Raw genomic sequence first — 19,529 nt, forward strand, 5'->3', positions numbered from 1 at the left:
AACTGCAGTCTTCCTTCTGTCCTCAAGCACTTCCCCTGGTACATGTCTCCTGCTGCCCTTCCCATCTGGGACACAGGAGCTCTCCCTTTTCTTGCACCATCTTCCTGTCTTCATCAACTAATCTCTTTTCCTCAGCTTCTTCACCTCTCCTCAGAACAGTCACCCCTGCCCTGTGGATGTTCTGGTATGGGATAGGGATGAACAAGCCTGGGAGGAACTTGCTGCTGCATCCCTCACCACTGCAGCAGCAGGTTTGCAGGACAGGCAAAGGTCACAGGAGACTGGGAACACAGCTATGCTGCCAGATTTCTTAGCATCTCCTGGAGGAGATCACAAAAAAAACCTGGCGGCTTGCTGTTGTAGAGAAAGCCCAAAGCTACATTCAGCCAAAACCACACTGCCAGGTAAACTTTATTTATAAACATACAAACTCCTGAATGACTGTGCTGAAAGCACAAGGGCAACAGGCCCCCAAAGAGAGATCAACACCTCTTTGAGGAGTATTATGAGGACAACTGTTGCAAACATCATCAATGCTTCTCTCCCTCTCCTTTGAAGGGAAAACAGCTGAATGTGAACTCCCCACGGCAAAGTTCTGCATGATCTGGTACCCTCCAACATGAGACAAGTTGCTGGCTGCACTGAAATTTGGCTGTGCAGTGCCCAGAGCTCCTGGTCCAGCACAGTTTTATTGCCATGGTCCTCAGGTGACATGATTTAATGATCATCAGGAATACAAACCATCCTGCCAGGGAGCTGACTATCTCCTCCAGATAGGAGGAGGAATACTTTACAAAGGACATGTAAGAAGTGAGGATTGGAAAAAACCCACTTTCCTCCAGTATGACACCCTAAAGCAAAGTTTCAATATCCTATGCTAAAACGACATTCTTTTGCTTTTTTACATCTCTTTCCCATTACCTCCCAAAGGTGAATTCCTACCAGGAAGACCCCTTATCTACTTCCCACTCCATCTTGAAACTGCCATAGTACCATAGTGTTGGACTGTCCCTCATCCTGCCACAACAGCTGATACTTTCTGAACTGAATCCTGGCCTTTAGAAGCTGTAACTACCTCTCGTTGATCAGATCAGCTTACATCACTGGCTTGAGGTCAGTTTTTCTTTGTCTCTTTTTCTTCAAGAGGCCAGGAAACCTGAATGTGATACGGCTCTAGTTCTTCTGGAGTGACATAGTCTGGAGCACTGCCCATCAGGTCTCGTCCCCTGAAGGATTTTGGAAAGGCTATGACATCTCGGATACTTGGAGCGTCAACGATGAGAGAGATCAGCCTGTCAAGTCCTACAAGCAGAAAACAAATTGGTGAAACACTTGAGTTATGGCTCTGTATTACCTCCCCTGAGTCAGAAAAATCAGAAAGATTGAGGAGGTAATATCACTGAGCTTGAAGAGAAAGAGTGAAGCAAGTAAGGGAGGAAAAAAATTAATCTCAGCTGGTAGCACAGAAACAGATTTGCCTCAAGAGCAGAAATGTCTACCAAAATAAAGCTTTTCAATATTGCAGGAAGTTCTGTAACCCACCAAGGGCTGCAGGATGCAGACAGCAAACACAGCATAACAAAATCTGGGCAGCTGAATGGCAGGACACTGGCACAGTTCTGCTTTACAGCTCAGAGCTTTGCATTAACCAGTTTGGAAGGATTACAACCACTAAGAATTCAAGAGGAACAAAAGTCTCTGGGTGACTGGATGGAGGAAAGTCAAACTGGAATATCACAGGTTAAAACATCATTGTTTTTTGTAGGCTTTTTTATTTTGGTGAGTGTAGGGAGGGTGTTGTCGGTTGGTTGGATTTTTTTCCCCTCTTTCTTTAACCACAAACTTGCATGGTTCTAGGGAAAAACCCAAACCCTGGAATTACCTGAATTAGTAAGCAAAAGAGATGAGAAAGAAGGGAAGTGAGACTGCAGTAGAGGGAAAGGATGTGAAACACGAAATCCCATGCTGTCCCATGCCTCCAGGCAAGCAGCACAGGGCTCCTGCTCTGGCTGCATAAGAATGAGAACAAAATTGACCTAACCTTACTGAATATAGGGTGTGCAGATCAGCAGATAAGGATCATCCTTAGAGACACCAGTGTCCTTACATAAGACCTAAATCCCACTGTGACTCTGAGGAGAACACCCCAACTTTCTGCACTTGGTGACCAGACCTCTGTTTCTTTCCACAAACCTGCTGCAGAGTTGAAGCACTAAGGCTTTTCCTAACAACCATGAGCCTTGTTCCCGGGATTTAGTATGCACAAAAAAAACCCCTAAACACCTGCATCTGCAGAGCTACAGACCACTTACCTAAAGCAATTCCTCCATGAGGTGGAGCTCCAAATTCCAAAGCCTCAATCAGATGGGAAAGCACCTCTGAATCCTCCTGCAAAATTACATTTAGAGGTGTCACTGGACAAGCAATGCTCTTCCTATAAGCAACACAAGATGAAGGTATGTTAACGCCGTAAAATATTACCGTGTCCCGCAGATGTAGGGAGGAGGAGAGAAGATCCAGCAGGCAGGAATTGTGCAGCAAGATTGATTTATTTAATTATTTTACAAACTCTTTTATAGACTTTTTCTTCATAGTCTAATTGGACCAAGGATCAGCCACCCCTTGGTGGTGATTGGCTAAAATCCTAAAACATTCATTGTCAAAATATTTTTCTACTGTACTACAAACAATACTTTTCAAGGCTGCAGGTGTTTCATTGTTTATAGAACTCTGCTACTATCTTCTGTGAGAGAGAAAAGTCTCTCACGGACTTAGAAAATAGCAAGAAAATTCTTGCTGGCAGCATTTTTGTATCCACAAAGGTACAATGAAAGCATCCATTGGTCAGGGCTAGGAGTTATGTCTCTATCTGAGAAGCACAGGAGTGTTTCTTTCAGAATATGCAATTAATACTTAAATTAATTAGTGCTTTTAAATCTCCAAGAGAGCGTTAGAGGCATCTGTAGGTGTTACCTTCAGCACTTTCTCCAGCACAAAACGCTGTTGTTCTGCACTGTGAATTCTGATGGAGCCACCTCCAACCTCACTGCCGTTCAGCACAAGGTCGTAGTGCTGGCTACGGACCTACAGAGACAGGAACAGGCACCTTGGTGAGACTGGAGCTCACAGCTGCATGTAAAAACAACCTGCACAAAGATGGCAAAGACACTGGGAATGAAGCCATGAAACTCTATAAAACTGTTCCCTCAGGGGTACATTGCAATTCAGGTACCAGTCCTGCTGGAGGCATGGACTGCCTCTGACTGATGTGGGAGGAGTACAAATCCTTTTGAAAAGTTCATCAAACCTGAAGCAAATGGGATGGGTCAGAATGTAAGACTTCTGTTTCCTATAAGCTCCTTTTGTTGGGGCACACGTGAATACTTGCTATTTGCAGCAATCAGGAAGCTATCTCTTCCAGACACGTACAAGATCATAGAATCACACAATGGTTTGGGTTGGGAGGGACCTTAAAGATCCTCTAGTTCCAACTCTCTGCCACGGGCAGAGACACCTTCCACTAGACGTGGTTGCTCCAAGCTCCATCAGCCTGGCTTTGAACACTGCCAGGGATGGGGCAGCCACAGATGCTCTGGGCAACCTGTCCCAGTGCCTCACAGGGAAGATTTTTGTTCCTAATACCAATCTAAGTCTACCCTCTTTCAGTTTAAAACCATTTCCTCTTGTCCTATCACTGCTTGCCCCTGCAAGACATCCCTCTCCAGCTCTCTTGTAGCCTCTTTAAGCACTGGAAGGGCCTCTAATGCTGCTCCTGAGCCTACTCTTCTCCAGGCTGAACAACCTCAGCTCCTTCAGCCTTTCATCATAGCAGAAGTGCTCCAACCCTTTGATCATCTTAGCAGCCTCCTCTGGACCCATTCCAACAGATCTATGTCTTCCTCATGCAGTCAGTCAGTCCCATGAAACATCATCTCTTTTTACACTGAACTCAGCTGCTGCTTGCCTGGTTTTCCATGTGAGCAGTTGTAAAAGAGCCAGCATGGCAGGCATGAAGTTGGTTACCTTTGTGGGATCAGAATACAGGAGGCTGGCATCTGAAGGATGAGGGGCAGTGAAGGGGTGATGAGCAGATTCCAGTTCAGTGGGATTCTTGGCCTTGGGGAGGAAAAGGGGGAAATCCACCACCCAGAGGAAGTGAAAGGCTGTGGGATCACGGAGTGCCAGCCCAGCTGCCTCCAGGAGGTTGGCACTGAACAACCGTAGGGCTCCTAACGCAGAGCACTACAACAAAGAAGGGAGAGATGAGACAAGGTGAATTTACCATCAGGGAAGTCACTCAAACACCAACCAGTAAAAGCGTTCCATAAAGAAGTACCGCAAACAGCAGCAGCTGTAATGAATTGTTGCCTTGAACACTTTTGCCTCATATCCTGAAATATATCACCTTCCTGCTGAGGCAGAAGCAGTGCCAGGGTTTGACAGAGACCAAGTAAGGAGCTTGAAAGTCCATTGTTCTCCAGCTATTTCATCTTCAGGACTATTTTAGAATAATCTCCAGCTCCACATGTGTGGATTAACTGGGGGAGGCCATGTAAGATCCACACTTTGCAGACAGAGAAATGAAGGCATAGAAGAGAATACAACAAAATTTTGGCTATCAAGCAAAGCATGACACCTTATAATAAAACAGTGCCTGGAAGGCAACATCTGCTGGCAAGAATAAAGAGAAGGGTAGGGATAGAATCTCCTACCACTGCTGCGACTAAGTCATCCACTTATGGGAGATACAATTACCTAGTTGACCTCATTTTCCAATCTGTTTGATGCTTTAAAAATGAAGTTAAGAGAAAAGAAGGCACTGATTTGTTGCAGGGTTTTTTATATTTCAGCCTTCATTTCAGTTACAATCTGCCCAGAATTTGACTGAGGGCGATAAAAGTAATAGGTACATTTCATGCTTTATTTGCTGTTGCTATAGCTGCTGTTCCAGAGAAACAGAAAATTAGATGATGACCTATTTTAATAAGAATCAGACTAAGGTCAGATAACATCAAAATCATCATCAGCAACATTCAACTCACACAGCCACCTAAGAAATGCCTCCTACCACTTGCTTGTGTTCTCCAGCTGCCAGCAGCACCACATCATCCTCCTGCATGTTCAGTGCTCGGATAAGCTCTGACTGCTCCTTCTCACCAAGGAACTTGGTAAGCAGAGACTTCAATCTTCCATCAGGTCTGCAGATAATTTGCATGATTTCCTAGAGAAAGGTACGGGTATGTTCAGTGCGGTACTGCCCTTTCTTGCCTTGAAGCATTATATGCTCAGGCACTGACTCGCAGCTAATAAAAACTGCTCTTCTACCTTCCTCTGCCTTTATCATACTTTGTTACTCACCCTTTCCTATGCCTCAGGAAAGTTTCTGTCTCACCTGGTTAAACTGGGATTTTGCAGACTCCTTTAATGACTCCAAGTCTTTATTTGTAAGATACCTCTGGGAAAAGAGCAAGAGAAGAGACGGCAAAGATCAGCCTGGAAAACTTGACTAGGTATCAAATTTACTGACTAAGCTGTTTCCAAACTTCTCAAATTCTTTTGTTTCTAGTTCAAGTTCTTATGAGGGCTGTGGAACAGGACAGGGTCCTCAGCACTGGGCTGTAACTGGGTGCCTGCTCTGACTGCTCCTTTCAGGAAGAGACCCCTCTAGGTCTACATTTCTTTTCCCAGCTCACAGACAAATGTATCTGGTCAGCAGGGTCAAATCACTGCCTCCAGCCTGCAGAAACAAGGTTACACCACCACACTGTCGATGGGGAAGTCAGAGCTCAATCTGGAGGAAGAGCAGAGAAAAATCAACCGGGCTGACTCTTGCATGCAAAGCCATGCAGCAAATGAGGACCTGCATCAAGATCTTGATTTTTTTCATCTACTCCAGTGTTTAGGGTGGGTCTAGATGCCACTTTTGTGTTGCTCAAACACACACCTCAGTGCCCTCTCGTGGGAAGCCCCTAACTTGCACTTTGTGCCAAAATGAAAGGAATCCCAAGAGAAACCATGGCCACAAATTCCTGTTCCCCAAATAAAACTCAATATTTAGAGGATTTGTTTTTTCTATACTGTCCAAGCTACAAAGACGCCTACAGCCAGAATTAAATCTGTTTCCTTGCCAAAATGAACGGCTGTGTCAAAGATCTTCCACATCTATTGTCAGCCTTGGATTTGGTCCATGACACTCTCATTACAAGACATGAATTGTACCCAAAAATGCAGCTAAAGCAAACAGGAGAAGGGCATGGAAGCACCTGACCCTTCTCTGCCTATTCCAGAGCTGTGCCATACCCAGTCTCCTGTCACCAGGCACAATTTATTACTGAGATGCACATCAAAAAGGTGACAAAAAGCAAGGTGAAACCCCGAGAGGGTTCCCTATCCTCATGGGATCTTGCAGCTCCATTCTTTTCCTTCTCTTCCTAAGGATAAAATACTCTTCCTGTTGTCTTATCCTTCTAACACTACTCAGCCCAACCTGACATGGATTACAACCAATCCCAAGTTCCCTTGAGAACACCAGTAATAGCAAGGAACCTGTCCACAGCAACAATGGAATTCAAATTGGCATTTTATTTATTCCACATAAACAGGATGTAAGAGCATCACTTACCACGCCCTGAGGGATACAAATGGCTTTGATGGAGCCATGTGGGTAACTGAGAGCATTCTGCACAAAGTGAATGTCTGATCCTCGTAAAACATCACCGATATCCATGATCTGAGAAAGGTAAAAGCACAGGAAAAAGCACTGGTGGTAGGCATACAAAGCAAAAATCCTGCACTTGTGTCTTAACATCTTCAACACTATTCCCTTTTAGGAGCTTTTGCTCCTTAAACAGTCAAGATGCATTGCTCCCTAATACTACATTATCTTCAAAATAAAATTTTATTAGAACATACATTTTTCACAGTCAACTGATCAAATCCTCTCTTCTTCAACAGACTGCACAAAGCAGCAATGATGGGACAGACACCTTGGGTAAATTACAGCACTCAGAACTCAAGCCAACCATGTATCCATGATCCAAAGGTTATTAAAACACTGACTGAAAGGAAAAGCTGAAAGCAAGTTTCCAATGGGCAAACCCTCACCTTCATCCCAAAGCGAGTGTCTGGTTTATCAGTCCCATACTCAGCCAGTGCCTCCTCGTATGTCATGGAAGGGAAAGGAGTCATAATCAAGGCTCTTTCCTCAGGCCAGGAATGTTGCAGGAGGCCCTCTATCAGCCTCTGGATCCCAGCCCGATCTACAAATGACATCTCTATATCTATCTTAAAACAGAGAACAAGGGAGGGAATTCCACATTAGCTACAGGTTTTGCTTTCACACTGCTACTTGTGAGTACAAAGCCAGCAAAACGAGAAACAATGCACGAAATGACATCACAGCATGACTTCATCAGGCTGGGAATGTGCTTTTTGGAAAATCAGTGCCTAGTTCAGAATGGATAGAGAATTAACACATTTTCAGCCTGTTTGGAGTCCTCTGTCATCAACAGTTCTGGCAGTACATCAGGGTAACTCAGAGCTGTTGCCTGATGACTCAGGCAACAGCCTCCTCAGACAGTGAATGAGGTAGTGAGGACAAGGACACCAGGCTAACTCATGGGATGCCTGACCTAGCAGGACAGGAGATTGTATCATCAAATGCAACATCAAATTGTATCAACTGCTGCAGCGCAATTCCTACATCTGCACCTGGGATGCTGCACAGCCAAGGACAGGAACCGCTCAGTCAATCCCACACCAATTTCCAAGGCCTGTGTCTATGAAACACACACCAAACAACTCTGTACCGCCAAGCAGCACCAGACTAGCACAGACTAAGCCTCCAGAAGGGAAAACAGCTACAAGCCACTTGGGTTGAGAAGCAGGGAGAAAGGCAGCATGGGCTGGTTACCTGGGTGAATTCCGGCTGCCTGTCAGGCCGTGAACCCTCATCCCGGTAGCAGCGAGCGACCTGGAAGTACCTGCAGTAACACTTTGATTTAGATAACAATTTAAAGTACCCTGAACTGAACTGTGGCTATAGAACAGATCATACAAAAGATAAGGAAAAAAGATACCAGAGAGTTTCCCACATTTCCTCCATTCCCACAGCAGATGATCTTTGTTCCCATCCCTTCAAAAGAATGGAATTTTGAGTGGAAGCAACTCTATCAGCAGCTGTATCCATCTCCAGCCATATCTTCCAGAGGCACATGGAGACTGCCAGGTGAGCTGTCCCCCAAGGGCAGCACACTCAATTCTTTTCCCCACCTTCTACTCCACTCCAGGACTCTACTAACAGCCAGGCAAAATTCTCACACAAGACCTGGCCTGCAGTTCACTGTGTGAATAATTGCCTGTCTCTCTGTCCATCCATTTGGTTTGGAGAAGCAAGCCCAGTTAAAAGCTTTGCACTTGGGCACCCTGACATGCTTTTCCTTGTCTCAGTCATGCTCAGCCTGCGCAGCCTCACCTCAACTACTTTTGTAGGCTGGAGAAGCTTTTATCACACATTAGATTTTCTGTCCTTCAGGCAGATCAGGTTTGCATTTAAAACAGCAGTGAAGATTTTAGCTTTCCAAAAGCATATACTTCATCTGACCATAAGGATTTATTTAAGGATCCCTCTTCAAAACACAAACCCTTAGCAGTAAGTTTTTGGGGGAATTATCTAAAATTTCACAGATAATGCAATCAAACCCCAGAGAGGACATGCAGAGAACAGGAATCCAAGAAACTCTTACCTGTCCAGGCCTCCAACCATGAGGAGCTGCTTGAACTGCTGAGGACTCTGTGGCAGGGAGTAGAATTTGCCTGGTTCCCTCGAGGGCACAAGGAATTCTTTGGCTCCCTGGCATCAGAAAGAAAATTTACAGAGTTCAGCAAGTAAGTGGCCCCAATTCCTGACAGAACACACATTGGAAGTGCAAGAGGAAAGGACGTATTTTCCCCATTATGAAATCCCACTTGAGAGGAAATGGCTGTTTGTACACTACACTTAAAATTCGTTAACCAACTTGGTCCAAAATATCCCAAAGGAGATATTTTCTGAGAGACTACTGCATAATACACCACCCAAGACATGGGTTTAAATGCAAGAACTCCAGGATAGCTGCATCAACAACTCCTCAGCTACAGCTCTCTGCTCTGACTATTTTTGAAGTGAAAGAAAGGAATATAAGATCAGAAATTAAATTTACTCGAGTAGGACCGCTACAGTAACCTACTGGTTAAGACATAAATGCTGGAAACACAGTGCTTCAAAGTTTCTTGTGTTTATAATCCCAGGATAGACTTACATTCAACATGTGCTCTACAAGGCAGAAGCTATTTTGTTTGAAGGTTCAAAATTAAGACGCAAGTTATCACCTCTCCCCTTTCTCTCCCTCTACTTTTAAAAGGATCCAAGGATCATATCAGAAGTTCCACAAGCTGTTATTTACCAAGGGAAAAGCAAGGAAAGCTGAGTGGCAACTGACAATGATTCAGCCCTGACTGTGCAGCTGCAGGAGGCCAAAAAGCATCACATACATACCCCTGGGGTTCTTTTAAACAGAGTTGGAGTTTCTACATCCACGAACCCTGGAGAACAAACACAGAACATGCTGAGAGGAGGGAGAACTAATATGAGTAGGCTACAGCAGGGTTAGTCAGCAAAACAGGTCACCTAACACATCATGGAGCCTCTCCAAAACCTACACACTTTACTACTTATAACAATTGTTCCTGTAATGACAGATCTAAAGGCTCTGAGTTACCCTGATGTCCTGCCAGAACTGTTGACGACAGAGGACTCCAAACAGGCTGAAAATGTGTTAATTCTCTATCCATTCTGAACTAGGCACTGATTTTCCAAAAAGCACTTCCTGATTTTAAGAGAAGCAAAAGCTCTAAAAGAAATCCATCTCTCTGACATGCCTCAACTGGGTGACCAAAAGAGGGAAACTACCTGCAAAGAGTCTTTTTTCATCGGAATGAGCTAATTTGAAACAACTAGCTTGCAGCATGCCAAGAAAATTCAACATACTTTGCTCTTCAGGCCTGACAACATCCCACTAAAGACCCCACCACAAGCAGACATGTCCTTATTAAGTGGGACCAGTTTGGAGTAGCAAGTTGGTTAGGAATCTCTCCCAGCCCTAGGAAATAGCAGCAGGGAGAGCTGAAATGTTGTTTGCTGCACACTGTCCTCAAAGCAGTTCCCTCACCATGGAGATTGCAGAGATACTCCCGCATCCTCATCACCATCTGAGACCTCAGCCGCAGGTTGGACTGCAGCCGGAAGCTGCGCAAGTCCAGGTACCGATACTGCATCCGTAAGGCCTCTGATTTCTGAGGAGGAGAGAGAATTAGGATTAAGAGACAAAATTCAAATTGCATGTCCAGTGAGGGTGCTCCTAAAGCCACAGAAAAAAAGGGAGAAGCTAAAAAGGGATGGTACTCGGTTGTCACAATGTGCCCATTACCCACAACCCACACAAATATAGCAATCACTTTAAACAAAAAACTAAACTGACCAAAAAAGTTGTGGCTGCCCCATCCCTGGAAGTGTTCAAGGCCAGGTTAGATGGAGCTCTGAGCAACCTGGTCCAGTGGGTGGAATCCCTACCCATAGCAGGGGGTTTGGAACAAGATCATCTTTAAGGCTCTTTCCAACCCAAACCATTCTGTGATTCCATGAGTCAAATAAAACAGCCTTGTTTCACACTCAAAAAACCCAGCATAGTCCCATTTCTTTCACTCTTCCCTTCACCATCAGTTCTTCCAGTGGTATTGAAACTGGGAGCATTCAAGCCTTGTTTTCTGCTTAGTTCTAATTGGAAATACATCCTCACAGCAAACAAACAGCACCCTTATTTTAAATACTATCATTCCCCCAAGTCAAGTGGGGAGAACCAGACTCAGTTCTCAGATGCTCTGCCATCACCCTTGCCAAATTCCAAATTTAATGAAAAGCCACCACTTTGATAAGAAAAAGAAAAGAAAAACACAGACACCTTGATAAAATCCTTGATTTCAAAAGGCAGCTTCTTGCAGGAGTTTAGGATCTCTGCAGTCTCTGCCTTCACTTCAATATCCCCTGTTGGCATTTTCTAGAACAAAAAGGCAAGAAAAGAATTAAACTCAAAACAGCTGGACAAAGGTATTTCAAAGATGGTGAAAGGGAAAAAAAGAAACAATGTGATTACCGTCCCTGCCTTCTAACACACTATATAAGTCAGAGAGCTTCTCCCAAGGACAGATTTCTCCTAGATTTCCCTTCTCAGAAAAACACGTCACCTCAGCAAAGATGGCAGGTTCTTTTCCAGTAGCACACTGGTCTCTAAACACATTACCCTCTGTAAAACCACACAGCGTAGGTTTCAGTGAGCATTATCAGCAGCACCCCTTAATACGACTCAAAAAAAGGCAAATTATGAGGAACTTCTCAGAACTTCCAGTTCTAAACACCAGTTCTCAGAACTGGTCTTCTTTTGATTCTATCCCACGGGTGGGCAGACAGCTCCCCTCACATAGCACTGAGGCACAGCAAAGTTCACTTGACCCTGCAGGACTCTTGCTATTTACCAGGGAAAAGGACATACAACTTTCCAACAAAACGATAAACCAATAAAAGAAATAAAGGCATTGATTGAAGCCTGGATTTTAAGTGGACATCTACAAGTGGTCAGAGCAAAAAGGAGTTATGATCATAAATACAAGTCTTCTGTTTAGACCTGCCAGATACATGTACAATCCTGAAAGATCAATCTACAGCTGATTACAATGACAGCTGAGGAATGCAGAACATTAAGGAATTATTCAACCTCTGTTTCCTATATAAGGAGACCAGCAAAATCTATTTGTATAACAAAGAGGTCATCACATGCTGTGGAACTTGAAATGACAATATTTATTTTCAAGCAAAAGAAATTCCCACCCACACTTCAAAAGCCTGGAAAAGGCAGCATTATCCTTGCAAAGGGCTGGGATCCAGTTTAATTTGTGGGTGCCTGTAATGTGCTTTGAGGTTCTGCTAAGTTATATGACATAGCAGTCACCCCACACTATCTGAGGATGGGCTGTCACATAACCAGAACCCGTGGCAACGCTCTGACACAAACCCCACCATAATCCCACCATCCAGCGCTGTTTCCTCCAAAGAATAAAAGCCCAGAGAGCTCCCTCATCCTCACCGGATTCTCCTGCCCCAGGGGCCGAGAGGACACTATCCCAGTCACTCGCACCACAGACTCCACTGGGGCGTTGGACAGGAGCTCCTTCACATGGGAATGTGCCTGTAGGGAGATGACAGAGTCTCACAGAAATTCAAAGACAGGACAAATGCACTGTGGCCAAGCACCTCAATTCAAAATCACTCTGAAGCCAGAGGAAACAACACTGATGTTTCGGTTGCACTGTCAGGTCAGGGCTCTCATGACACTTCAATCTACTTGAGAGTCAGAGCACTCTGTTTGACGAAGTCCTTCCTTCTCTCTGTGTCTGCTGGAGCCAAGCTACCAAAGGAAAAATAAAAACACAGACTCATATTTTACCTCATCCTGAGGAATGATGATCTGGGTCAGTCCCTGGAAATCCCTCAAAACCAGAAATAGGCCTTGTCTGATCCATGAAAAACACAAAAGGAGAAACATTTTTTTCACAAATTTAGTAGTTTCTACTTTTTAAAGCATATGGCACCTGACTACTTTCAATACCCTGCAATTCATCTCAAAGCATTTCAAGTACTGAATGTACAGACACTTTTCCCACACCTGAACCTAACCTGAGGAATTTGTTTCACATTGTGACCAGCCTCAGACAATGTGCAAATAACCAGGAGAGGCAGGATTTTAACTTGAATTTTAATGCACACAGAGCAGGGACACATGAATTTTCCTGCTGGGAAGCATCACTCAGCTAAAAACAATTAAATGAGCAGTAAAGCTAAAGCTCATGTGGAATAAAAACAACAAAAAACCCATCCAATCATAAGTCAAGAAGGAGAACACCTGTCCCATAAAAAATTCTGCATGAACAATCCACACTGCCAGACTCAGAACCATAAATCTTGATCTCTTTAGCTGCAGTAGAGACAGCTGCCATTGTACTTTATCCATCAAGAAACTGTCCAATGGGACGTGCTCTGGTGTCCTTAAAAACAAGATCACAATGATCACATTGCAATAATCCTAACTCTTTTTCCTGGATCCCCATCCACAATTGCTCAAAGATGAGATGCTCAGGACCTCTTAAAATCAAAAAACCTGTGCAGACCATCACTGGAGAGCAATGCTGGATGAAAAACAGCTTACACTGGATCTGGCAATAATCATGTCCATTTTCATCATGGTTTGTACTTACCTTTGATATTGAACCCATCCATAAAGGGTCACCTTCTGTCCCACATGAGCAGAACGCAGCTCTCCACACGTGTTGGTCCGAGTGACAAAACTGTTGAAGTCTTAAATAAAAAATAAAAAATAAATCTCTCATGGCTTTTGCAGATGAGATAAAATAATTGAGCTTCCCCTCCCAATACAATTTATACATAGACAGAGAAATTACTTCATATATAGAGCTGCACTAAGACACTATGCCATAAACATGAAATGAAGGTAGTCTGAATGTATTTTAAATAGTGATTATTTATGTTTCTCAGTCAAACTTTCATAAAGATACTTGAACACAGCCTTGTTGCAAGCTGTTGCTCTGCAAATTTCAGGAGCAAGAGAAGGAAAAGTCACAGAACAATCCTGAGGGATGCTGACAATTTCACATTTAAATCTAGAATCATAAAATAGTTTGGGTTTGAAGGACCTTAAATCTCATCTCATTCCACTCCCCTGCCATGGGCTGGGACACCTTCCACTAGACCAGGTTGTTCAGAGCCCCATCCAGCCTGGCCTTGAACACTTCCAGGGATGCGGCAGCCACAGCTTCTCTGGGCAGCTGTGCCAGGGCTTCACCACCCTCACAGGGAAGAATTTCTTCCCAATATCCAATCTAAACCTGCCCTCCTTCAGTTCGAAGCCATTCCCCCTTGTCCTGTCACTGCAGTTCCTGGTGGAGACACAGCAGAACAGGGCTTAACAAACCAAGACTGAAACATACACGGAGCAGACACCCACCATGCAGGTGTAAATGAAACACTTTCTACCTGAAACAACTGGAAAAAGGCCTGAAGCACAATTACAGAAAGCTTTGCCCATGTGCCTGTAATCATGGCTGAAGTTATAGAACTAAGCACACCATTTACAGAATGTGCAAGAGGTTCAGCTTGTAAGGAGAAGCCTGAAGGATGCCATTACCTGGACATATATAAATAATTCTATGAGCCAATCTCACTACCTTCATCACAGCCTTTAGAATTAAAAGACATTTAGAGAAGAAACTTAATAAAGTGATACAGGGGAAAAAAATCTTGCCGCGAATGCGATATTAATCGACTGTGCGGACTACCCTGACCTCTATCCCGGGAGAAAAGAAACCCAAATCCCGAGGGGATGAGACCAGCGCTCCCTCCTCACCTGGAGCCGCGGGTGTGGCGGCAGAGGCCACCCGGTGCAGCGCCCGCGCCAGCAACTGGGGGAGCGCCATCCCGCAGCCGCCCCTCAGCCAGAAAAACGGGAGAGGCGCCACAGACCTGCGTGAAGTGAAAAATAAGGGCTCTGGAGGGGAAAAGAGGAAATCAGCTCTGCCGTCACCACCACCTCCTTCGCCCCCTCCTGCCCGCCTCAAAGATGGCGGCGGGGGCGCGCCCCTCCCGCGGGGGCCGACGGGAAGGAAGTTCGAACGGCGCTGGCGGGCGCTGGCGGGCGATGGCGGCCATGGCGGAGGAGCCGACAGAAGATGGTGCGGCGCGGACTCTGCCCAGCCTCAGGCGGCTCTCCCGGGTTCTGCCCTTCGGACGGATCCACAGCCGCCTCGGGATCAGCCCCAGCGGCCGCCTCATCGTGCCGGCGTCGTGCTCGCAGGTACGGCGTGGCTGGGTAGACGGGGCGGAGGCGCCTCTCTGTCCCCTCAGCGGCGCTGTCCCGCTCTCCACGCACGGGAAAAGCGGGCTTTAACTCTTTTCTTTTCTCTTTTCTTTTCTCTTTTCTTTTCTCTTTTCTTTTCTCTTTTCTTTTCTTCTTTCTTTTCCTTCCCTAGGAAAACGTCGATCCGCCGGAAACAGCGTTTCTGCTGCACAAAGCCTGGACGCTGTACAGCGTGACCCCCCTGTACCGCTTCCGCCGCGCCCGCCTCAGGGACTACGCGCGGCTGCTCAGCGCCTTCATCGCCGCCGAGAAGCAGAAGGGGCTGGCGGTGGAGGTGGGCGTCGAGCTGGACATCAAGGTGGCCGTGTCCAGCCTTGCCGACCTCAGGGGCAGCGAGCAGGACCAGCCTGCCGTCCTCGTGCAGGTGAGGGGGCTGCCCAGCAGGTTTGGTCGAGACTGGCGTTTTATGGGCTGGTTTTGCTGTGATAAAACGCTCTGTCTTGAAAGAAAACCCCAAAATTAAACCTAGCTGTATGGAATAATTACTGTAGCATCCACTGTGATTTAATGAACCTGAATCCTCTCTATTTTTAACTAGAACATTTTATAGTCTTAAGCTGTGCCAGGGGAGGTTTAGGTTGGACATTAGGAAGAATTTCTTCACAGAAAGGATGATTAGACATTGGAATTGGCTGCCCTGGGAGGTGGTGGAGTCACCATCCCTGGAGGTGTTTAAGGAAAGACCAGATGTGACTCAGTCAAAACCCTGCTCTAATGATGAGGTGGTGTTTGTCCAAGGCTGGACTTGATGACCTCAGAGGTCTTTTCCAACCTAATTGATTCTGTGATCCCCTAAGCAATGCATACAGTTACTTGCAAGTTTGAGTTCAACTTCTTAACAGCATCAGAATAAGACTATACAGAGCAATCTCTGTCTGATGTTTTAGTTCAGCAGTCAATTTACTGCCAGGACTTGGACGGGTTATTTAACTTCCTGGATAAAGCTGGCATAATCCCACTTCCTGGTCAGAGCTCAGGTCTCATTAATATTTCTAAACTGCTTTGCCTCAAATGAAATATGCTACTGAAATGTCAAGTTCATTGTAGCAATGGTTGTAGGATGTACCATAGGAGTTAAGCAGCATAAACTCAGATCTCAGGACTGTTCCTAAGGAAGTTAAAAATGCTTTTTCTGCTGTTTTCAACAGAATTGCATTCAACTTTTAGGGATGTAATAGATAGACTGAGTAACTGTATGTGTTTGACAGAAAACAGTGTTGCATGCAAGGTCCTAAGAAAAAATAACCCACTTCTACCAAACACTTAAAACTATAAATCAAAATCTATTTTTAGTTGAAGAAAAAAAAGCCATACTTGCTCTACAGCATTCAAATGCTTCTTTTCCCAATCCCAGCTCTCTTTGAGGTCAGGAGCTTCCTCCAGGAACTTTGAAGACAAACTGGTGTGGTTGGGCTGGTTTTGCTCTGTGTATGGAGATGACCTTTCTGAGAATGTGCCGGAGGACTTTACCTGTTTGCCCCTGTTCCTGACCCACGGGGCTGAGAGCTACACGTCCATGGTTGGAAGCTGGTTCCAGAAGACTTTTGACTGCTGCTTCCGCCGCCTGGCCATCAGCCCCCTGAATCTCAGCTGGATGGTGGCCATGTGGGCTGGCTGCAAACTGGACAGAGCCGCCTCTGCTGTGGAACTTGTCTTCTCCGTGCCCCACCTGTCTCAGCCCCTAGATATTTCATACGCCATTCACCCAGAGGATGCCAAAGCTCTGTGGGACACGGTCCAAAAAACACCAGGAGAGATCACCCAAGACGAGGTGGATGTCTTCATGGACTGCCTTTACGCCCACTTCCACAGGCACTTCAAGATCCATCTGTCAGCTACAAAGCTGGTGAAGGTTTCGACAGCGGTTGCCTCGGCACACTGTGATGGGATTGTAAAGGTGAGGCTCTAAGTAGCAGGTTGTCCTAATGCTGGCCAAATAAAATAGCTGTACCTGAAGGTCTCATGTTTCTTTTGCATGATTTCCTACAAGGAGTTGTTAAACTCCTGAGCTTTCATAGTCATACTTGGCTCTGGAGTTGGGGCAGCTGCCAGCACAGGATTTTTTTTCTGTTGCAGCAGAAGCTACTTGTCGGGCCAGAAATAGGTGTATTAGCTGTGATATGAACAGGAAAGTTTCTTAGGCCATAAAAAAATCTTCTTTTGGACTTAAAAAGATCCCAAACTTTAAAAAAGTTCACTAGCTTTCTAGTATTGTAGTCATTAAGACACAGGCAGAAGACTTCACACATAACCCTTTTCATAAAGGTGCTGGTCTTTCTACAGAGGTATATATAATGTCCTTAAAACCATAGAACATTAAAGCAACACAATATTTTCTTCTGAGTTAAAGAACAGTTTGTGTAAATGTAATTGTTTAAATTTACCCTGTGATAAGCCTTGGCACATGGTAGTGTTACACTGCTTGTTTTTGTCTGTAATAGCTTAAAACTATCTGAAACAACTTTTTCTGTTGCAGGCAAGTATGAAAAGATTTCTCAGGCTTTCTGAAGGGTGCTCTTGTGGAATGGGCATTGTGTAAATTCAGTTACAGCTTTTCATAATGGGATAGAGTTCAAGTCATATATATTCAGTATGGGAAAAGTATAGGTACCTGAAAAGCAACAACAGAGCAGATGAATAAACACAGAGAACACTTGGTAGTTTCCTTGCAACCAGGATTTCAGGGTGTGGAAATCTGGCAACTGCAATTGTTGTTTTGACAGGCTTTTTTCTCTTTCTTGTAGATTCTACACAGCCAACACCTGCCTGGAGTGCTGATGCTATTGACTGAACTCGCAATCTCTCAGATACAGTGAGAGCCATTTCAGTAACTCTTCATACTAAAAAGGCTTCCTGTTGGACAGTCTGTGCTGAGAAACCACCAGGAAACTCATTCATGCAGCATCTTCTTTCCTCTCATTCTGGCTGTCCAAAGTCGGACTGTAACTCCAGCACTTGGCTGTGTAACTCCATGCCATGCACAGCAAAGTGAAGCAGACATTTGGCCCTGAAGAAGGGCTGCAATGCAAACTTGTGACAGCTTCCTGAGCAGCTTTGTTTTCTCAGAGTCACTCATTTTATTTACGTGCAGGTATCAGCTCAGAGACAAACGATGCAAATGCTTGATGCAACTTACTGACAGGTATTTCTGTTGTTTCAGAGAGCAAGTTGGTTTTCACTGGGCAGCCTAAGATACACAGACTTTGGCCTTGGCTAAACTGTGACTACTCTTGGGCTAGTCTAAATGCAAAATTCAGCACACCTGAGAAAGGGTGCATGCTCTACAATCCAGGTCAAAAAAATCCAGGTTTCTAACTCCCTTTTTAGCTTCTTAAGGGTAGTTGGTGATAATGTTCATCTGTGTTCCAGTTGGGCATGAGATTGGACACAAGGCACTTGTCAGCCTGTTGGTCCTCCCAGGCAAGTTGATAGATAGGAAAGTGAGGTCTGTGGATAAGCTTGATAGTTACTAGGCTTTGTCCTGATGTTTCTAATCTTGGATGTAATCCTGTAAGCCAGAGATCTCTCAGGGTTGGAGCTGTGTGCTATAATTTTATGTTGGATCCCTCCCTTCTGGAATGGGTGGGAGTTCAGAGGTACAGTGCACAGTGTCTGGCTAGACATTTAAGGAGCAGAAAGTAGCACCTGCTAAGACTTTTTGTAATACAGTACTAAATAAAGAAAATATTTTCCATCTTTTGTCTTAAGGAAAGACCACCTGTGTCTAATTAAATATATGCTTGCATGGAGCTTATTTACAACTACAGCTTACCTGACCAAACCACCACTTGTTACTTATTAAATATTTCTGCAGCAAAATTCCAAATCTAGTTTCTTGCTTCACACTTCTGTAGCATCTCTAGGAGCTGATTTGTGCTATGACTTTCTCCTAAATAGGGATGTTGTTTCTTTTCCCAGTGTAAAACTGCCTAACATGACATAACTGAATGCCTAGTTCCTAACCTCTTTCCAGAATTAGACAAAGAAACACGCACTTGGTTTCAGATTCTTTACTAGTTGAAGGTGGATTATTTTTGCATGTTAGGGTTGAAGTATGTGGTAACTCTTACCCTGGTAGAAGCAGCTAAGTGATCTTCTGAAGGTCTTGGCAGCTCAGCAGCCACTTAAACTATCTTAAAGAACTTCTGGTGCTGTAGTTTCCTTTTTTGAAATATCTCAGACAAAGTTTGATATCTGGAGTCAGAAGAGCACTGGACAAAGGAGTACAAGGTCTGGAAATAACTGGCACCTGTATTTGATTTGAAAACCGGACTGTTAAACCCAGGGCTAAGTTTTAAATCTAATGCTCAGCTCTTTTCAACAAATGCGCATAAATAATCTCTAAAAAGCTGAATTCTTATAGACTCTTTTAACCTCTTCCTTGTGTTGTCCTCACTGATAAATGCCCTAAGTGAGCAGAGATAAGATTTAGCCAGATAGTACAGATGCTTCTTTCCAGAAAAGCTGGTTCTGAATGATGTGCAGGGTAACAATAAACAGCAGAGTTTT

At 44.7% G+C, this 19,529-nt stretch overlaps 2 protein-coding genes across 4 annotated transcripts; one reads left to right on the forward strand and one right to left on the reverse strand.

The window, feature by feature from the left end:
* Window positions 1-393: 393 nt before the first annotated feature.
* Window positions 394-14,749, reverse strand: DARS2 (aspartyl-tRNA synthetase 2, mitochondrial). 3 transcript variants are annotated; one of them, XM_048312636.1, is made up of 17 exons: window positions 14,511-14,749; window positions 13,345-13,444; window positions 12,537-12,603; window positions 12,177-12,278; window positions 10,998-11,093; window positions 10,209-10,332; window positions 9,536-9,582; window positions 8,745-8,851; window positions 7,913-7,982; window positions 7,105-7,284; window positions 6,623-6,730; window positions 5,393-5,452; window positions 5,069-5,221; window positions 4,024-4,242; window positions 2,974-3,084; window positions 2,313-2,388; window positions 394-1,302 (listed from the first exon to the last, which is right to left on the reverse strand). In XM_048312636.1, the coding sequence occupies exons 1-17, from the start codon at window positions 14,578-14,580 to the stop codon at window positions 1,115-1,117; spliced, it is 1,878 nt and encodes a 625-aa protein (XP_048168593.1). In that variant the 5' UTR covers window positions 14,581-14,749; the 3' UTR covers window positions 394-1,114. The 3 variants fall into 3 exon arrangements, with proteins under 3 accessions (XP_048168593.1, XP_048168592.1, XP_048168594.1); XM_048312635.1 differs by having other exon boundaries at window positions 5,393-5,455; window positions 14,511-14,748; XM_048312637.1 differs by having other exon boundaries at window positions 1,219-1,302; window positions 2,313-2,434; window positions 5,393-5,455.
* On the forward strand, window positions 14,708-19,034 carry CENPL (centromere protein L; the record flags this gene model as incomplete). The annotated part of the gene is given in 5 exon segments (XM_048312926.1): window positions 14,708-14,779; window positions 14,781-14,957; window positions 15,133-15,384; window positions 16,375-16,917; window positions 17,765-19,034. Coding segments are annotated over 5 exon segments (1,116 nt in total), but the record flags the coding sequence as incomplete, so codon positions are not given.
* Window positions 19,035-19,529: the final 495 nt, after the last annotated feature.

This window comes from Corvus hawaiiensis, chromosome 9 (genome assembly GCF_020740725.1).
Source record: "Corvus hawaiiensis isolate bCorHaw1 chromosome 9, bCorHaw1.pri.cur, whole genome shotgun sequence".
Classification (NCBI taxonomy): Eukaryota; Metazoa; Chordata; class Aves; order Passeriformes; family Corvidae; genus Corvus; species Corvus hawaiiensis.

Bases quoted from the DNA above. Each gene is read 5' to 3' on its own strand.
- DARS2 (XM_048312635.1), bottom strand. From the start codon at position 14,580: ATGGCGCTCCCCCAGTTGCTGGCGCGGGCGCTGCACCGGGTGGCCTCT. The intron at 8,852-9,535 runs GTATGTATGTGA...TTCTGATGCCAG, and splicing joins TGTTTAAAAGAACCCCAGGG to GGAGCCAAAGAATTCCTTGT. The intron at 7,983-8,744 runs GTAAGAGTTTCT...GTGTTACTGCAG, and splicing joins ATGGTTGGAGGCCTGGACAG to GTACTTCCAGGTCGCTCGCT.